At 45.1% G+C, this 20,564-nt stretch overlaps 2 protein-coding genes across 4 annotated transcripts in view; both read right to left on the bottom strand.

The window, feature by feature from the left end:
• The window catches only part of LOC147032247 (uncharacterized), a 10,630-nt gene extending 9,728 nt beyond the window's left edge, over window positions 1-902 (bottom strand). Inside the window, exon 1 of the mRNA XM_085850564.1 lies at window positions 791-902. Within this exon, the coding sequence (XP_085706690.1) occupies window positions 791-902 (112 nt within the window). The remainder of the gene's footprint in view (window positions 1-790) is intronic.
• A 1,844-nt stretch (window positions 903-2,746) lies between these two features.
• LOC147032248 (serine/threonine-protein kinase NIM1-like) overlaps window positions 2,747-20,564 on the bottom strand; it is a 69,101-nt gene continuing 51,283 nt past the window's right edge. For 2 of the 3 annotated variants that reach the window (XM_085869676.1, XM_085869674.1), the window contains 3 exons: window positions 4,350-4,517; window positions 3,467-4,248; window positions 2,747-3,215 (listed from right to left, as the gene is read on the bottom strand). The gene's annotated coding sequence lies outside the window, so the exon portion shown is untranslated. The remainder of the gene's footprint in view (window positions 3,216-3,466; window positions 4,249-4,349; window positions 4,518-20,564) is intronic. The other variant, XM_085869675.1, reaches the window with a different exon arrangement.

Genomic DNA, 20,564 nt, shown 5'->3' on the forward strand with positions numbered 1-20,564 from the left:
ATGTACATGCTATCGGCTCGTGGAAAAGTAGACGGATACGGACAAACAAGCAATGCAGGAAACAATAAAGGGTTGGGGAGAACGCAAAGAGTGGACAATATTGGACAATAAAACAAAATTTTGGGAAGTCGTTTAATGAGTGTCAAAAATATCATGATTTACATTGAGGATGACATGATATGGTGGTGAACAGCGATCTTAAACACCTGGAGGGAAGAACGAGATTGAAGAGAATGGAAGGTGGTTCCACAGGCAGGAAAAAAAAGAAGAGAGGAATAAATCAGTGGAGGTGAGCAGTGGTTCTGGATTTAGGCAGTTCACAAGGAGGGGATTGTTAATGGAACCTGTGCATCCAACATATACCTGGGGGTGGGGGGAGGAGGGGAGGCAAAGCACAGATAGGGCGGAGGGTGCAAGTCCAGAAAAGAAGCAGAAGAAGGCAGAGAGACCACCGACCTGTCGGCGATGGCGAAGTGATTGGCCCATAGACTCAGCTTCATCACAAGAGATTCCAATGATATTGAAGGCCTTTGTTTCCACAGCATCAATATTATCAAGATGTGAGGCAGGGGAGCCCAGATGGGGAGAGCAGTTCTCCATCGAGTTGCGGATGAAAGTCTTGAAGGTGGATAGGAGCTCAGGTGTGCCAAGGAAGGACAGAGGATGCCTCGTCAGTATCTGGCTTTGGAGGCCAACTTTGAAATGTGGCTCATCCAATGTGCCCAGCATTGTTCCCATCATCGTCGAAACATCGTCAAGTCTTTTCAGGGACTCGTTCCAACAACCTTACGAATTCCTGTCCCCTCTGCAAACAAGTATGCCGCACTGATTACAGTCATTTCCTCAGTGAGTGTCCTTTCCTCCCCGAACGAGATCGTCGGTACATCGCCAGAACACACCATGTGGCTGACATAACTGAAGAGTCAGACGACGAGTCTGGAGACATAACATATGCCCATATGGACAAGGTCGTTAATAACATAGACTATACAGAAGCATCCACTATCTCGCGTTTCCAGACTCGCCAGTCTCCATATCTAGACACCTTCCACGACCACCACACAACCCGAGTAACCATCGACAGTGGGGCCACTGGTAACCTGATTCGTGAGACAACTGTAAGGAGGTTTGGAGCCAAGATTCAGAAGAGTGCACAGTCCGCTCGTCAGGCTGATGGGTCTTCCCCTCTTCAAGTGGTTGGTGAGACCAGACTGACACTGACTCACGACGGAAGGGAATTTCAGTTTGAGGGCCTGGTTGTCGAAAATCTTGACGAAGAAGTACTAGCAGGAACACCTTTCATGGAGTCTAATGACATCTCAATCCGCCCTGCGAAGCATCAAGTTATCCTGGGTGACGGCACCACATAAGTTTATGGTTCTCAGGAAGGGAGCCGTAATCGCCATGCAGTACGCCGAGCTCATGTTGTACGTGCCCCAGCCACACACAACTACTCTGTGGCCCGGTGAGTTCATCGAAATGGTCCTTCCATGTGACATGTCAAGTGTCGACTCAGCGTTCGCACTCGAACCTCGCATGGATGCCCCAGTGCGAGGTCGCTGCGACCCATTGAGTACTGGCCCCCACCGAGTGTCATCCTTAGCATCAGCGGGAAGGTTCGGATCCCCAATTTAACTAACGAACCACGAATTCTCAAACCACATGAGCAATTTTGCCAAATCCGCTCTGTGTACATACCCGAAGAACACCCAGATGACTATACCGAGACCAGCCCCCCCCCCCCCAAATTAAAATGCACACTCACCTCACTCTCAGGACACTCTTCGACTGTCACCCTCGACCCTGATAACATGTTCGCTCCTGAAACACGATCAAAGTTTTGTGCCCTTCTTGAAGAGTTTGATGAAGTGTTTGACCCAGTGTTCCAAGGCTACAATGGTGCTGCAGGCACCTTTGAGGCTGTTGTTAACATCGGCCCCGTTCAGCCTCCACAACGCAAAGGCCGTCTACCACAGTATGCGCAAGATAAACTGCGTGAACTACAACACAAATTTGATGAACTAGAAAAGCTTGGAGTCGTTGCTCGCCCTGAGGACATGGGGATTACTGTGGAATACCTGAATCCTTCATTCTTGATCAAGAAGCCCAGTGGCGGGTTCCGCTTTGTCACAGCCTTTGCTGATGTGGGCCGATACAGCAAGCCCCAACCCTCTCTTATGCCAAACGTACATTCCACACACTCAAAAACGGCAAAACAGAAAGAGGTGAAACCGAACATGTATGACCGCCTATCCATTCATGATGAACAAAAGGTTCACCCATATGATGTCAGAGGTCACAAGGTTTGGCAGCCATATTGGACTTACCGGAAAAAACAAAAAAAATATTCTCCAGACCAGTAGGACAGATCAATGAGAAATCTCACAGAAATGTTCGCTCAGCCTTGGGGATACCAGGGTATTCACTAATAATTGAGAGGTCACATGGTCCGGCAGCCATATTACATTGAGAAAAAGATTTTTGAAATCCTTTCTCTTAAACCGCTTAATCAATCGACATGAAACTTCACAAATGATCTCGTGGTGATGGGGAATATACGTTTTAAATTTCAACCTGATCGGACGGATGGTCTGGCAGCTAGAATTTTTTTTTAAATCTCGGTTATTTTATTTATTTATTTGAATAAGGCTCACTTGGCTGTGCCTGGATGGGTTTGAGGGTGGAGAAGTAGCAGCTGAGCGCTAATCTTACCAAGGTTCTTACTGATGACTTCATCTTTGCTTCTGCTCATCATCATCGAACTTTGAGATTTATTTTTGAAAGTGTAGTTTTCAGTCTTCTCTTTTACCCTTTTGCTTGATTCTCCCCAGAAACCCTGTGCTCAGAACACATGTGGAAACTTAACACTTTCATTCCATACACTCTCACCTGAAGCCCAGTTTTGAGAACCTCACTGCATCGAGAACATCTCATCAAGAAGAAGAGATCCTGGACATCATGGGGAAAAGAGTCAAATCTCACATATTAAAGAAACACAACATGGAAGATGATGATGATGATTTATTTTTCAAATAACAGATGTACAGGATTGTGCAATAAAAGGTTGACAAAAAATTAAACATAGCGCAGTGACAACATCCACCAAACAATGTCCTCAACAACTCCCACCACTGGAATTCACTTTTCTGAAACACTTCTCCCTCCATTCGGTCCTTCCACTGATTTTCTTGCAGGTTTTGGTGTAAAACTCGGGCCTGAGAGAACAAAGCAACAAAGATCAGTTACTTATGAGAACCATTTTCTCAGAATAGGATAATGATAATATGTCTGACGTGATGATGCACAGATAGAGCACTTCCTTTCAAGCTGTCTGGTTTGGGTGTGACTCTCAGCCTGACAATAAACTGGCAGCTCACTGCTTTGCAGGCGAGATATAAGAGCAGGTGCGACCAAAGTCCAAATTCCCACCATAACCTCCAGAGGGCAAGAGGCAACCAAAAAATACCTATTCATGACATCTTGATTCCATTCTTGCAAGAACTGACAATGAATAGTCCCAAATGGGACAGATGATCGTCTCCAAATGGAGGGCGGTCATAGTCTGGATCCATTAGGTGAAGGTGAAAAAGTTAATTTTCAGTTTCCTTGGATGGAAAATTATTATCAACAGACCGCTACCTTGATCGCTTCTGAAAATAAAAATAACCCGGATTGAGGAAAATGAAGCAAAAACATGAGTATTGCTAAAGTGCATAATATATATATATATATATATATATATATATATATATATATATATATATATATATATATAGATATTTATATATGGAAAGGTGGAGTGTGAGGAGGACTCTCCCGATCTCCATTGGACATCGTTCTGCACCATGGCGTCCCCTCCAACCCGGATGCCTCGGCCCAGAGACTCTGTCAAACAGACAAAGATTACATGGTCAGCATCAGTTACACATCAAACGGAGCCGCCTATCTGGATTTCGGGTTTATTTGCCCTCATCACATTGTATCCTTGGACTCGGAAGGCATTTTCATCGGATAAACGACTTGGGACCTTTTTAAACATTATTTATAACTCTTCCCTCCCTCACCTCTTTTAAGAACACAGTACCTGGGGTAAGCCTGATGTTAGCTTTGTGGTTCGGATGACTGGCTCAGGATGTTTAGGTCCTGAGTTCGAGCACCCATCCATTGAATTTACATCAGGTGGGGTTGACTCAGTCCGTCATCTCAGCCCATCATCCTTCCAAGGTCAGCAAAATGAGTACCAGTGCACTGGTATGGGGGTACAGCATCCACGGCATTGTCACACTCCAAGAAAATAATAGCTACCTGGCAGTCAAGTTGCCATAAGCAAGAAGGAGAAGAGGAAGTACCTGGTGTGTGGCTGTTTCTGCCCTTTTGCACAATATGGTGGCATCTCTAGCATGAGGTGCGGCCCGTCGGACTGCGCCTTCGATGGTACATCAGCACGTAAGCATCTTTTTTGCACACCTCATGCTCTTCCGCAGAGAACACTTCATGATCATCAAAACTCCTCCAGCCTGTACATCACATGGTGGGATCAGAAAAGACAACTTCAAAACAAAACTCTTATCATTGCAACATGAAACGATTCTTTGGCTGCATTGTCCTTGAATCTACAACTTGGCGCCAGAACTGGATCCCTGGCGGCTGTGAGCAGACTTGGGCCAAGACCAGGAGGTCGATAGCACCACGGTTTCTCCTGCCCCCCCCCCCCGCCCCTGACGAGAGCAAGGCCAGCTCGTCCGACGCCGATCCAGGGACAGTTGCGTCCACACCACGGTCCAGCCTGACCACCAGAAATAGCTACGTTGTGTGTGTGTGTGTGTGTGTGTGTGTGTGTGTGTGTGTGTGTGTGTGTGTGTGTGTGTGTGTGTGTGCGTGCTTGGCGCCTTAGAGGGATTGAGAACTGTATATTCATTGGAATTGTCTGTGTTTTTCCCCACGCCCGATCCCACACCATCCCATCGAATCGCCCCGGATCCCTCTTCTTGCCGAGTCTTGTTATTTCTGGTAATAATAAAAAACAAATAAACATCATCAACTCAGTAAAAAGTGACTCGTGCCACCTTCCTCTTCCCGTTTGCGGTAGAGCGATTAGAACCGCCATGTTTGGGTTATAAATAAATAAACCGCCTCCATCGTTTCGGCTCATTCTACGTTGGCGTGACTGTTCAAGTCCCGTGGACGTCACAATATTTATGGAGGGGTAGCCTTAGGGTGTAAGCTCCAGGTTAAGTCCTTGATAAAGAGAGCTGGGGATTGTCCTGGTGAAGGAAACTCACAGTTCCCCAAATTCTCATGCCGATTGGAGGCAGTTGTTGAAAGGACAACTTTTCTTTGGCGATGAAGATTCCATGGCTACAGGAATTGCTTTCTTTGTGCATCCTGCGTTGCAAACCACCTGTCATGTTCACTGAGGTTGTGCAGAGATATTTAGCCACCCAATCTTTGTGCTGGATCGTTGCAGGTGTATTCTTGTGAATGTGTATGCTCCAAACAGTGTGTCAGCACCCTAATGAGTGTGGGTTTTCATGGTGTAGACCTGTAAGGTAGTGTCATGTTAGCGAGGTTGGATAGATTTTGTGTTAATAGGAAGATGATGAAAGAGGTTTTGAGAACAGATATTATCAACTCAGGTTTCTCAGACTACAGTCTAATTGTCATAGTTTTTAGAATAACATCCCATATGGGGGTGGGGTTCTTCTTTATGGAAATTAAATACAGATATTCTCAGTAATATTTACTTCAAAGAAGCCTTTTGTGTGGTGTGGCAGGACCTTGTTTGCAGAAGAGAGTTTTTTGTTAATTTGCAAATTTGGTGGGACAATGCGAAGGCACAAATTGCAGTGTTTTGCCAACAGTTTCAAATGTTTACCTCGAAGCAAAGAAGAGTAAAGAAAAATGTTCTGGAAAGAGGGGGCACAAATTTGCAAGGTCATTTAGCAAACAACTGGATGTGCAGAAGCACATGCTATTTGTGGAGAAGCAATCTCTTCTGCAAAATATTGTAAATTATAAGGCCATGGCTGCTATGATAAGACTTAGGATGGATCGCTTATACAAAATAGATGCACCCATTAAGTGTTTTTTTAATCTGGAAAAAGAATCAATGCCACAGAAGCGAATGGGATGCCTCAGGCAGCCAGGGGAAAAGGGTGTGTCGCAAAGCCAGATAAAGAGGGTTACTTCTGATCACTTCAAGTTATTTTCTAATGAGGATGTGCAGGAATGTGCAATGAAGCATTTTACAACGGAGCTGCCTCAGCAAAGAGGCGAGCATCAAGCTGATCTCGGCGCTGGATAGCATAAAGCGGAACAGCACCAGGCCTGGATGGCCTCCCAATAGAGATCTATAGGACCTTCTGAACCATGAAAGGCCCCTTCTTGCTCGACGTGCTTGAAGAATAAATTTAAGGTGGTGAACTTCCCCTCAGCTTCCACAGAGCAGTGGCGACACTCCTTTCAAAGAAAGGAGATCCGCAGATCATCACGAGCTAGCGGCCTATTTCACTTGCATCGGTTGATTATAAGATTTTTGCCAAAGCGTTGGCATGACGTTTATCCTCTTATTTCGTATATTTGATATACTGTGGTCAATGTTTTTGTGTTATGGGCTGTCAGATTCATGACAATATTTTTCTTGTTCAAGATTCATGAAAGGTATGTAAAATAAATAGAGGAAATTGGATTTGTGTATCTTGATCAGGAAAACGCTTTTGAAAGGGTGCAACGCATGCATTTATTTGGAGTTTTGGAAAAATTTGGTTGAGGAGGTTTGTTGCTGCATTAAGCTGTTATACAATCAAATTTATTCTTAAAGTCAATAACGAACTGATCCCACCTGTAAAGGTTGAGTGGGGGACCCGTGAGGGCTGCCCTTTATCTGGTATTTTATGCCTCGAGTATTAAACCCCGATTGATAGTGCTGAGGAAATCTCTTGTCGGCTTTAAAGTGTCGGGAAAGCATGAAGTTAAATTCTTAGCCTATGCGGATGACATTTGTGTTTTGGTGAAAAATTCCAAAGATATTGGCTTGGTTGAAGAGAACTTGGAGCTATTTCACAAAGTGACGGCAGCTGTCATAAATTGGGGCAAAAGCCAGGCCTTGTGGATGGGTCAAGCCAGTGGATCCTTGCCTTCCCTTCCACTTCAGCTCAGATGGAGTTTTGAAGGTATTAAATACCTGAGTTTTTTTTCTCAGAAATGAAACTGTGGAAAAGAAGAACTGAGAAGGTATGGTGGATTCCGTTGAGTAAAGACTGATGAAGTGGAGAGGCTTGGGCGTTCAACTTTCATATAGGGAACGTGTGTTGGTGCTCAACAAGCGGGTGGCATCCATGCTTTGGCATCATTTCAAGATGGTGCAACCCCCAAAGAGTTTGGTCAAAAACATATAGAGGATTCTAACTGACTTCTTTTGGAGTGGCAAGCACTGGGTTTGGCTTGGAGTGCTGAGTCTTCCCTTGAACAAAGGAGGTCAAGGCCTTGCGGACTTGAACAGTTAGATTATGGCTTCCCATATGACTGCGATTAAACACCTGCTACATGGATATCTGTGCCTGGCTTGGAGGTTTCTGGCCAACTCTCTTCTGAGCCGAGCTGGTGCCCTGGGCTACTCGCAGGATGTTTTTTTTTTTCTGATTGATGCCCAACACCTAGACCTCACACAATGACCATCCTTCTACCCCAGCATGCTGAATGCTTGGAAAACGTTTAAAGTGAGCTGCTGGAAAACGTCGTACACAAAAGAAATGTTCTTGCGTGAACCCCTCTTTTACAATCGACTATTCGAAAGTATTCCAAAAGATCAGACTCGTTGAGAAATTTGTTGGGAATAACATTCGGAGAGTATATGATCTGTTGACCGGGGCAGGAAATTGGACGAGTGCTGCTGCTCTGGTAGAAGTTGATGCATTAGGTCAGCAAGACACATTTATCTTGTGCTATGTGGTGTTTTGAAAAGGTTCCATGACAATAAACTACATGGGGAGAAAGTACCCCTCGTTAAGAGCTGAGGAAGTGTTCCCTGTCAAGGCCATGCGGACCTGCATGTCCTTTTCTAGATCTTGTGCTTTTTAGAATAATTGTACGACCCCGCTCGGTCTATCGCATTTCAATTCCTCTCCTTTGGAAGGCCTCCCGCTCATCATCTCAAGATGAACGGCGAAACTTGCATCAGGCTTGTGTGAGTTGAGTGTGTACCATTCCTAAATTGAAGGATTGGAAGTGGGCGTGCTTGTTACCGGATGTATCCCCCTCTCAACCTCAATGGGATAGTTTTTATCAAAGGCTTATACCCGAAAGAACTGGAGACCTTCAGTGGAGACGAGCCCATTGGATTCTACCCACATATCATCTGTTACACATTTTTTCTGAATCGATACCTGATGAATGTCCTTTTATGTGGTGCTGCTGAAACTCTTTTCCATACACATGTTGAGGGTCGGCATTAAATTCCCTATACCAGTTGCTGAAGAAACTGTTTCGCAATCTATCTCTGTGTTTTAATTTTAGTTTTCATTTTTGAGTATCAAATCCTTGCCTGAGTCGAGAAAGGAAGCGCTTTTCGCCAATTTTTTGTCGGCTCAGGAAAAGATGGTGACCTATAAGACTCGGAAGGTGAAACTCGAAGGTTTGTCTGAGAGGAATTGCAACCCATTGTTGCTTTCTAAGAATCTTGTGGTTACTCGGATTAAACTCGAGCTTAATTTTTATAAACATGAGGGGAAGTTCCCAGAATTTGAGCGAACTTGGGTGGCAAAGTCTTTGTGCAGTGTCGTTGATGGGGATTTGGTATTTGATTGGGAATAAGGGTCTAATCCCAGCTCTTCCTTTTCTTTTCTCAAATATGATTGGCCCGCTCTCTGCTCTGTTGCTGTTTTAACTTGTTTTGAGTTGGGTGTTTTTGTATTTTTCGAATAAAAGATGAAACTGTCTGTCTCTCTGTCTCTGTCTCTGGGTGTTATTTATCGTATGACCGGTAGAAAATGGTTTTCAGATATTATTTTGTTTCCATCTTCACTGTAATTCGATGCAGACTCATTAAGACAAGACAGTATGAATCGTAATCAACGCTCCACTGCATGTCTGCATTCCCTTCCTTTCACCTCATACTGCCTTCCCTTTCCCCACCCCTCCTAACTCTCACTCCCTATCTTCCCCCCTCCACCTCCTCACTCTCTCGCCTCTCTTTTTCTCCCCCACACCCCTCTCAGTATTCCCATCAGCGAAAAGACAGGTAGTATTTGCTTGTACAACACCAATGATAATAGCAGACTAAAAATGTTATTTCAAAGCAATATTTAATCTCTATAGAATGGAGCAAGTGTATGTATGTATGTATATCTGCTCTTCACCCATTGGTTAGACAGCTGAGCTGATGTCACACACAATTGTTACCTCAAGTACACAGAGGACCCAAAAGACTCCCCTCCCTCCCTCCCATGAGGACCCAAAAGACCCTGAGGACCCAAAAGATCCATAAGACTGAAAAGACCCTGAAAACCCAAACAACCTTGAGAACCGAAATGACCCCGACCCGAAAGATTGAAAAGACGCAAAATATCCTTAAGACCCTTAAAGACCCCAAAGAAACAAGACCTAAAAGACTCAAAAGACCCTTAAAGACCCAGAAGAACCCACCTTTCACACTCAGCTGTTTAAAAAACAAAAGACAACCAAAGACCCCAATGACCTAAAAGACCCCAAAGACTCAAATCTACCCAAAACACTCAAAAGACCCAGAACACTCGAAAGACTGAAAATATCCAGAAGACATAAAAGACCCCAAGCCCCCCTCCCCCCCAGACCCAAAGCGTGCAAAAGACTCCAAGGACCCCGGACACCCAAAAGGTCGAGAGGACCCAAAAGACCTCGAGGCCCCAAAAGATCCAAAAGACCTTGAGGACCTAAAATACTGAACCATCTGGGACACATGGAAATTCTGCATAATGCAAAATGTGACTTTAGGTCACCAACCACCACCCCCCCCCCAACACACACACGCACACACACACACACACACACACACACACACACACACACACACACACACACACACACACACACACACACACACACAATTCCTTACCACCCCTCCCAACTCTATCCTCTCTCTGCCACCACCCCTCCCACCCGAGCACGACACTCAAACTCTGCTCTCCTCCCCCTTTCTTCAAATCCTCAAACCCCCTCCCAACCCAATGTCGTCAAATCCCAACCCCGCCCCCCTCAAAAGCCTCAATCTCCTCGATCCCAACTCCTTCCAATCTCTGCCCTCCCTCCCCCCACCAAATTCTGTAATCCCCTCCCCCTTTCTTCTTCAAGTCTTCAACTGCACCAAACTCGAAGTTGTCAATCCCCCCACCCCCACCCCCCTTTCCCAAGTCTCAATCTCCCTCCTTCAACTCTATGCACCCTCATCCCCAACATTTTTCCCCGTTCTTAACAACGTTACACAAAGATACACAGGAAGCTTTGGCGCATGAGAAGGCCATTCGGCCTATCACGCCTGCTTTGTTCCTGTCCCCGTCTGTTAAGAACAATGAAAAGTAAATAAAGATGGAACGTTAAATTCACAATAACTTCCCCCTTTCTTCCCTTATCCTCACTAAAATTCTCAGACCGGTGTTGGTGTGTTTGCTTGTTTGTTTGTTTGTTTGGCACATAACTCCTCTCACAATTGTGGGTACATGACATCCACACTTGCTACATAGGATCAGCATGACCCCAAATTAACGTATAGGGGTGTTTTTATCTTTGCCAGTGGTCTTGGGGGGAGGGTGAAAGGACACAAATTCTCCATTTAAATGTGTATCATGTCGCGCCGCCTCAAGGTGGGGGAGGACATAACAAGTCCTCACCATTTACAGTGCAGTATTCCTGTCCCCACGTTTTCCAATGCAGTTAGGTGTTTTGAATTATAAGCAGTATGTATGTTTTTGCTTCATGCACGAAACTTCATGGGTTATTTTTGTTTGGCTTATACAGAGCTGCCAGTTGGCTATACACCGCCCAAATAAAGGTACCCATCACAAAAATGTGTTGCATGCTTGGAACAAGATCGCCCATAGGGCGGGTGCTCTGGTCGTACGAATAATATCCCCCTCCCCGAGGGGATTTTCCCTCATTGGACAAATGCTGTGTGAAAGTAAATAGCTTATCGTGGCGTTTTTCCAAGGACGCTTCTAATAACATCGGGTGTACTCGTTCTTTAAACACAAAATTAGTAGTTACAACCTACAAAGCCTTTTCCCTTGCTCAATGCAGTACTGCTCTCAACCTATAAGCTCACGCTTCAACATCACATGTCTCCCTCCTGGATTATGTGGAATCTGAAGCTCTCAACATGATTGGAATATCCAGCAACGAGGCTGAAGTACAAGGTTTGTAACTCTCACATCGCAGAAAGGTCGAAGGCCTTTCTGTTATTCCTGCCTTTTCCCTGGTGTCGCTCCCTCTGCTCTCTGTCTCTCTCAGCCCACTCGTGGGGGGTGGTTTTCATGACGACTCAATGTTGACTGTGGTACAGTTGTCACATAGTCAAGCCATCATTGTCAACATAAATATAAAGTTTGGATAAATTATTTCCGTCCACAAAGAATAGGGTTGGTTGACCCGATGAATGCAGCTTCCATTGCACGAAGGTGAGCTAAACTTCATCCCCCACGCAGAATTTTAAACCAGCCGAAACGCTATTGCTCTGCACACTGAGGATTATTCAGTAAATGGTGACCAATTGCAGAGAGACAGGGAATAGTTGTCGTACTACGTACATTCTTACAAGCCCAAATGCGTTGTTTCCATTCGGTTGACTGGCCATGCCTGATCCCCAAAGGGACATGTTGTTCAATGCGATCCTTCGATCTCAAAGATGTGCGACCCATGGACCTCGTGTCACACTGAAATTCGAAAATAGTCTTACTTTCATGTGAGGCGGGCAGAACGTCTTTTTTGATTGACGAAAGCAAACGGCGGTTGGTGAAAATCACTCGTGGTTGAACAGCATAGTAAGAATAGGACACTGGTTTTCTGGTTTTAAAAACTTTGAGACACTTTGCCTTTCCAAGGTAGACGTAGGTGGAGAGGACATTTACCAGGTCCGATTATAATAGGAGTCTTTCGTCGGTTCAGGAACTTTGGACATATATATATATATATATATATATATATATATATATATATATATATATATATATATATATATATATATATATATATATATATATATACATATATATATATATATATATATATATATATATATATATATATATATATATATATATATATATATATATATATATATATATATATATATATATATATATACACCGGGCGTAGTGGCGTGCGCCTGTAATCCGGCGACTCGGAGGCTTGGGTTGGAGGATCGCTTCAGGGCGGGAGCTCTGCGCTGGGCCGCGCTATGAGAGGGTGTAGGGCAGCCAGGAATCATGGCGAAACCCAATCCTTATCCGTGTCGTAAGAGGTGACCAGGGTTGCGTCAGGAAGGGCATCGGGCGTAAAACCTATGCCAAATCAGTGTGCGGATCATAACGGATGATCCGCTGTGGCGACCCCTAACGGGAGCAGCCGAAAGACGAACAATATATACATATATATATATATATATATATATATATATATATATATATATATATATATATATATATATATATATATATATTGTTGTGGTTACCAAATTCGCAAACCACCATTCAGGTCCCTTAGGTGAGGTATCTCGGTAAGTGCATGTGTAGTTAGGCCCAAACCCGTTGTCTAGTGGGAATACATGTCATTTATACGTGCTGCGACTCTTCAGGATAGCCGTTTTTCTTTTACTATCTTTATTTTGGACCAACCGCCATGATTACCACCACAACCACAACATCAACCACCAACCACAACGCCGCTTCACCACAACCGCCACGACCTTCACGTCACACCTCGCAACCGTAGCATCGCCACCGTTCTTGCCCCGCTGTGGGTACCGGTGTTGGACTCGTGCAGGGCGCACGTCGAACAGCGTGTACAAAATCACGGATTTTGTGCTTCAAAAACGGATCAAAAACGACACACGCCCACTTTTTGCCTTCCAATCGGTGAGCGAGGGGCGATTTGGCCCCGCCTCCAGGACGATCGATATATGCAAATTTGTGGATCAAAAAGCCTTCACGCCCACTTTTTCTCGGGCCAATGGGGAGCGAGGTGAAAGGTCAAAGGGAGGGGGTAAAAGGCGAAGCTACGGGGGGATAAAAAGGACCGTGTTCGTCAGTCAGAGGGTGTGGAAGTCTGGAGCCCGAAGCCTGCAGTAGCTGGAGAAGCTGAAGAGAGTCCAACGAGGAGAGTCCAAAGAAGAGTCCAGAGTCGGAGAGTCCAGAGGCGGAGAGGCGGCAGCGGCGAAGGCAGACGAGGGGGTGCTCGCGTCGGTGCCGGGAGCTGCACGCCTGAGGGAGGCCGGCAGCGCGACCTGGCCGAGGTGGAGACGCACACCAGGGATAATAAAGATCCTCTATACCCCGAGCATCAACAACCCCCTCCTGTTTCCCCCCGCGCTGAGATAGTGCGACCAAGGGGGCCCCTTTCCCACCCCCTGCCAGACACTGTCCGCGAGGCCCGCGGAGTGAGGCGCCATCGCCGCTCCGCGTCTCATCACCAGACGGGTAGGCGCGACCCGGTCTCGGCCTCAGGCCGCCTCATCCTTGAGGGTATTTCTTTTCCTTGGTTTTGGGTATGTGTTGTCGGCGCCGTCTGTGAAGTAGAATTGTATAAGTGTTGCCGTGTGCTCGGTAGTCGGTATTAGCTCTGCACTGTGTTTTCACTTTTATATTTGCTTTTTGTGTAAATGGAATTGTGTTTTCTTTTTTTTGTGTGCATTTGGTGGAATTGTATTTGTGTGCTTCCCGAGTGCCGCGAATAAATGTGCTTTATTGTTGAACTGTTCTCCCGCTTCGCTTCGTCTTTTCCTCCATTGAATCCTCATCTTGCTTCACGTAAAGGGTTGGTAGTGGGCTGAATACGCCCGATAATTAATCGAACCGTCGAGGTCGACGATAACACCGCTCGGTTATTCTGATAGTACGGAACGGGTCGCTTAAGTGGCCCGTGTCCGAAGTCGACCTGCGGCGAGGTGCGATCGCCCGGTCTACCCTCCGCGTGGGTACTTAGGTAGGTCGAATTTGGCGAGCAACCCTATCCCACGCGGGGGCTGATTGGCTCGATCGCGGTGAGACCGAAAGGTCCACCCGTGACTGGTTCCCGGCCTTAGTCCGAGAGGGTCACGACTGGATTGTCCGTCCGGTGGGCGACGTGCCGCGATTCGAGTTACGTGGCCGTCCGCACGCCGGCGGGCGCGAAGACCGCAACACAATATATATATATATATATATATATATATATATATATATATATATATATATATATATATATATATATATATATATATATATAGTTGCAGTTCTGGAAACCGCATGCCTCCAAGGCAATGGAATCCATTATACAGTGGTCCCGAGACAGTTATTTCATTAATATACGTACAGCAAGACCTTTCCCTCATGTCTAATGGGTCAAACAGGATGAAGTATGCTGTGTGGACCTCGTAGTTAGGTCTGATTATATCTCTAACTGCATTCTTACTCTTTTCCTCTTATTCCTGAAATAAAACAAAGCAGGCACTGCACTCAGACGGCCGCCTGTAAAAACTGCAGCCACACCCTTCACGACAAGAATGCGTCTTCGCGGAGGCCGATAGCAGAAGCAAACAATAAATAACCTCCACTACCAGACTGCACGGAACGCGTGCAACACAGCGATAACCTCCACCCACTGTTCAGGATGCACTCGGCGTGTTCTTTTCAACCCATTTCTGGATCTAATAATTATATCCAATTCTTTCCTTCAATCCATGACACAGATCAGGGGCGGCACCACGCACACCACCGCCTGTGAAGATCGCCACGAGAATAGATAACCGCATGCTCAATGGTGGACCCGCGCGCAGCCTCATGATAATTTATCATCGCACAGAACGGGGCACGAATAGCACACGTCTTCATTCAGGTCTGTGCGCCGATTACAATGGTATTTTATGATCACGTTGTACGGGACGCGCATGGCGCACATCTTTGTTCGGGTCTGCGTGCTGGTTCACGACGGCATCTTACCATCGATTCTCGCTCACCACCACGGCCACAAATATCTCCCACGGACGGCAGACGTCCTCTTGCTCCTCCGCCCCGATGAAGCTGCCACCAAGTGGAGGCATGCTGTACAGCCAGGATCACCCGGGCCACATGGCGTGCGGACAAAGCAAGCACATTGATCAGCGCCAACCGCAGCGTGCCGGGGGTGCCCGAGTGGGTGTGCGGGACCAGCGCGGCCCTCAGCCAGTCTCCGAAGTTCGGTGCAAGGCGATCCATATCGTGGGGTTCAGAGCGAGATGATTCTGTACCTCGGACATGTCTTGCCAGATGTAAAGTAAGGCCGCTTCCGGCCATGACGGTCGGGTCGTGTGGTGCATGGGGCCCAATGGGAGTGCTCGATTCGGGTGACGACGCATCACTTCAGGGTGATGCCCCGCCCTGCACCGCAAGGTCTATAAAGGACGGATCGCGAAGCTGTCCAGGGTAGTAGTCGGAATCGTCAGTCGTCGTCGTCATGGTGGTCATCCTCAGCTTCCTTGCCTGGTTTTGGATCGGACTCTGCATTCACCTGCTGCACGCAGTCTTCTTCTTCACACACTCGTCGCTGGCTCCACCCACTCGCCTAACTCTGCCTCCGCCTGCTCCTCGTCGCTGGCTCCACCCACCCGCCTGACTCCGCCTCCAACCACCTACTCGCCGCTGGCTCCACCCAAAGTCCCTCCCTCACACCTGACGGTCGTGCCCATTCTTTGGATCGGCGCAGACGCTTTGCTGCGCTGTAGCCAAGCAGGAGATGACGCGTCAACTATCAAGGAGGGATCGTTCAGCAGAGCATCCCCCCAAAACTTACTGGGAAGCGCAGTCAGTCAATTGTGCAAGGTATTATGAGACTGTTTGCCTCATCTCTTCTTCGTGTGTGTGTGTGTGTGTGTGTGTGTGTGTGTGTGTGTGTGTGTGTGTGTGTGTGTGTGTGTGTGTGTGTGTGTGTGTGTGTGTGTCACATGTAGTTCGAATTCGGATCTGGGTTGGCTTCAGGAAGCTACACACTCTGCAAGGACTTGTCCTCCACACGCAACCAGCATCAATATAGGCTCAGTGTTGCAGTGCAAACATGAGAATGTTTGAAATGAAACATGTTCGAATGTCCAATGGAAAAGAAAACTTACTTCTGCTGATGAGTTTTTAGATCCTCGTGGAGGACCTCTAAGTCTAACTCACGTTGTTGTTCTTGTGGACTTTTTTGTTTCACAGCCTACAGTTTTCATCGAAACTTCCTGAAACTTGGCATACATATGTAAAAATACCCTCCGCAGACAGAAACCATCTCCAATTTTGAAAATTCCTCCGAGAAAAAAAAGTTATGACGTCAAAATATCTCCGCTAATGGAAAATCAACAAAAAATTATCTCCGAAACCAGGCAAGCTTTTTGAATTCTGTTTGTGGGAATCGAACAGGACATTAGCAGAGATTGATTACACAACATATGATACATCACTATGACGTCATATCAATTTTTAGGACGTCATTCCTATTTTTTGTTTCACAACCCAGAGTTTTCATCGGATCTTCGTGAAACTTGCCATGTATATGCAGAAAGCCCACACGCAGACAGTAACCATCTCCGATTTTGGAAATTCTTCCGAGAAAAAAAGTTGACATCATAATATCGCCGCTAATGGAAATCGCCTATACCATTATCTCCGAAACTAGGCAAGCTGTTTGAATTTTGTTTGCGGGAATCAAGCCTGGCATTAGCACAGATAATTATTCGCAAACCTGATGCATCACAATGACGTCATATTCGTTTATATGATGTCATCATTAAGAGGACGAGGATCTTAGCTCATTTGAGCTTGTTAGATGACAAATTAAATTTGATGTTGTCGATGGGCCATCTGAAATTTTCATAACACATGTTTAACATACAGCACTCCTTTTATTCAATGCACCTTCAAAACATTTATGAGGAAATAAGATCATCCTCGGAATCTCCACCATGCTACCAATGACGATATGAGGCACGTATGAGCAGTCGCAGCAAGCTACACAATGATGCTCAGTCTCGACGGTGTAGTGGTAAGAACGTGCACTCAAAGCTCAAACCATTATGTGTCTGTGCGTGGGTTTGTCAATTTTAGTTCCATTATGAGCTACAAAACACGTGGACTAAAAATAAAAAAAACAGAAGAAGCAAAATGGGTACAAACCAAGCAGCAGCAACAATAATTCCATATGCATGCCATACAGGATACATGCCTCCTGAATTCATGGACGTATAATCCATGCAATGAAAGATACTATAGCTATACTTGCTTTTCTCCATAATTTACGTCCTTTTACTCCACAAGACACATGGTTGTGCGATCGGAGGCTCGGAGCTCAGCAGCACTTTGGGCAGTATACAAGTAATACCTTTTCGAAGCTGATCGCGATCTATTTACCAAGTTCTTGCTTCTTTCGGCACGCGACTCCGGCGGTCTTTGTTTATAAATGAAGACCACAAGGGGAAAACCAGAGATGTCAGGATAAGTCAATTTTGAAGAAACTGAAAAACAAAGTTTCAAGACTTTGGTGGACTGTTTAATAACTGTCATATAGATTTCTTTTCCAGTAAAAGGAAGAGTGATCATTGGCCGATCAAATTAAGCATGTAGCATTTGCCAAGCTTCTGTGTTATTTAATTTAAGAGCAAAGAATGAATCAATGTTGCAAACTGACATCACTGGTTATTCCCGTGTTTAATAATTGCCATGCAATTTTAACCCAGGATGTGTAACGAATTCATGCTTGTTGGTTATGAGCATCCATAACATGACTTTGGTGATCACAGATTATTTTTTTCAACATTAAACGGTCATTGTTTTTTTGTTTGATTGGTGTTCAATGCCATACTCAAGGGTATTTCGCTTTTTGACGACGGATTCTCTATTTCTTACACCGTACTACTTAATATGATGGAAAACCGGGAGGAAACCGAGGATAAACCACCCCTGCAATAGACGAAGTCACCTCATATACCTAAGCAGGTTGATTGGGCGGTGGGTACATCGAATGAGGATGGGTACTCAGACGCACTAACCATTAAGCCATGGCGTGGGTCCCATAAAAGTCACAATAAAGGTTTGACCAGGCTTGAACCACGATATGCACCAACGACGGAGCCCATGATATAACCAAAGAGGCAATTGTAGTGCTCAGAGTTTATTCTGTGAAAGTTTTACAACCTTTCATTTTTTAGTTAGTTGTTCAGCTTTGACAACACTTGTTTTTTCATTGCACGGCTAAACTTTATACCATATAAATTATGTGACACCCCTGGTTATTTGTTAAAGTAATATTGTGAGAGGAAACCTTATGTTGCCAACTATTGGCAGGTGCAATAACCCTGAAATTTATAAAAAGTGACATCTCTGGTTTTCCCCTCGTGGTCTTCAAATATAATCACATCCTATCAGACATCAAATGAAAATGAGTCACAAACACATCACTGAGATATATTTATTTTGATATAGTGTTCATTCATTCATTCATCATCATCAAAAAGTCTACAAGCTCAAGTCTCAAGTCAAGTTTCAAGAGTTTCAGGCCAAGGCTCAAGTCAAATCACAAGTCACAAAATTTGCGACTCAAATTGCCATCTCTGGTTCATACCCATTTAGCTTCTTCCGTGTTTGTTTGTTTTTTTTTCGTTCACGTGTTTTATGGCTCATAATGGAACAAAAATAAGTAAACACACACGTAATGGTTTGAGCTTTGATTGGATGTTCTTGCCATTAGTACACGGTCCAGACTGAGCGTCACTGCATCGCTTTGCTGCTACGCTCTGTGCATGCATGGCTAACTTCCTTAATGATAGCATGGTGGAGATTCTGAGGATGATCTTATTTGCATATAAACATTTTGAAGGTGCATTTAATTAAAGGAGTGCTGCATGTCAAAAAGCAGAATCACCAAGATTGATGACACGCAAAAGACCGAGTCTGGTCACTGAGTTTCGTTCCTGATTGTCACCATTACACCACCGAGTCTGGTCAAAGAGTTTGAATTAAACTTTGTGATTTGTATTTTTTCCATGTCATGTATTTTGCATTGTGCACTTGCCCAAAAAAATCATCAAGCTCAAATAAACAACCAGCTCATGACGATGTAAACCTTTTGAGTCCTGTATTAAAGGCTTACATGGAACCAAGGTCGATGATAATCACAAGGAATCACAAGGAAATTCGATACAGGTGGAGGGTATTCAGCCCATCATGCCTGTGCCACATCAACACCGTAACAATTTAACACCAGATCAAAACAAACAAAAAAATTTTTGATTAAGTTTTTTTTGTGTTCTTCTTTGTAGTTTTTGTATTTATTTTTTTTCTTTCCAGGGGAGAGGGCACGTAGGCTTGGGTAAAAAGTCAACCACACAACACCCTCGAGAATCATCAACCACACAACACCCCTTGACAAGACCCCCCCCCCCCCCAAAAAAAAAACACTCCGTACACACACACACACACACAATGACGCATCAATGCTCAAGCTAACTAAAAGTCTGACCAACAGACATATACCCCTCCATCTCCAATACTTCCAGGTACCTATCCAATTGCAATAGTTCCTTGTTTATATCAGTGATCTTCCTGATAATGTTCTGTCTTGGCGAACCAAATATGCTGATGACTCCTCACTTTACTGTACATCGCCTGATTCACTCAACTCGACTCATGAGGTTGGAGCTTCACTGGACAATGATTGAGAGAATGTGTGGAAGTGGGGACATGACTTGCTGGGAAACTTCAATGCAATAAAAACTAAATTGTTGTCCATGTCTCGCTCCAGAAACTGGTCTTTCCCTTCTGTACACATGGGATCTACAACCCTAACAGAATCATCTGAGCTTCGGCTTTTTGGTCTGGACACCTCCTCCAACCTCCGTTGGGATAAGTACATTTCTGGTATTGCTAAGAGCGCTTCCAAGCGAGTTGGTTTTCTTGATCGAGCCAGAGGTATTAACCTCCTGATGATGTTTTGTTGTACCTGTACAAGCCAACTATATATCCCGTTATGGAGTACTGTTGCTACATTTGGTCCGGAGCACCAGCCGACCACTTACTTTTACTTGATAGGCTCCAGAAATGTATAGTCAACCTGGTTGGTGTGAAGATGGGTTCAACTCTTCATCCGCTCTCTCACCGTAGGTCAATTGCCACTTTCAGTTTGGTCTCCAGATATTTTCATGGCAAATGTTCTGTTGGACTTTCTAACTTGGTTCCTCCTGCAAGAGTATTTGGACTCGGTTTACCATCTCTACACACACACGCTCTCGCTGATTCAAAGTGCAGAACGAAAGGCGATGCAGATAGTTTTATCCCTCGTGCTGTCTCGTTTGTGTGACAGCGGACAAAGGGCGGAAGAGCTCCTTGTGAGCCAAC

Source organism: Eptatretus burgeri, chromosome 2 (genome assembly GCF_056783735.1).
Source record: "Eptatretus burgeri isolate ZD-2024b chromosome 2, Ebu_testis_v1, whole genome shotgun sequence".
Taxonomy (NCBI): domain Eukaryota; kingdom Metazoa; phylum Chordata; class Myxini; order Myxiniformes; family Myxinidae; genus Eptatretus; species Eptatretus burgeri.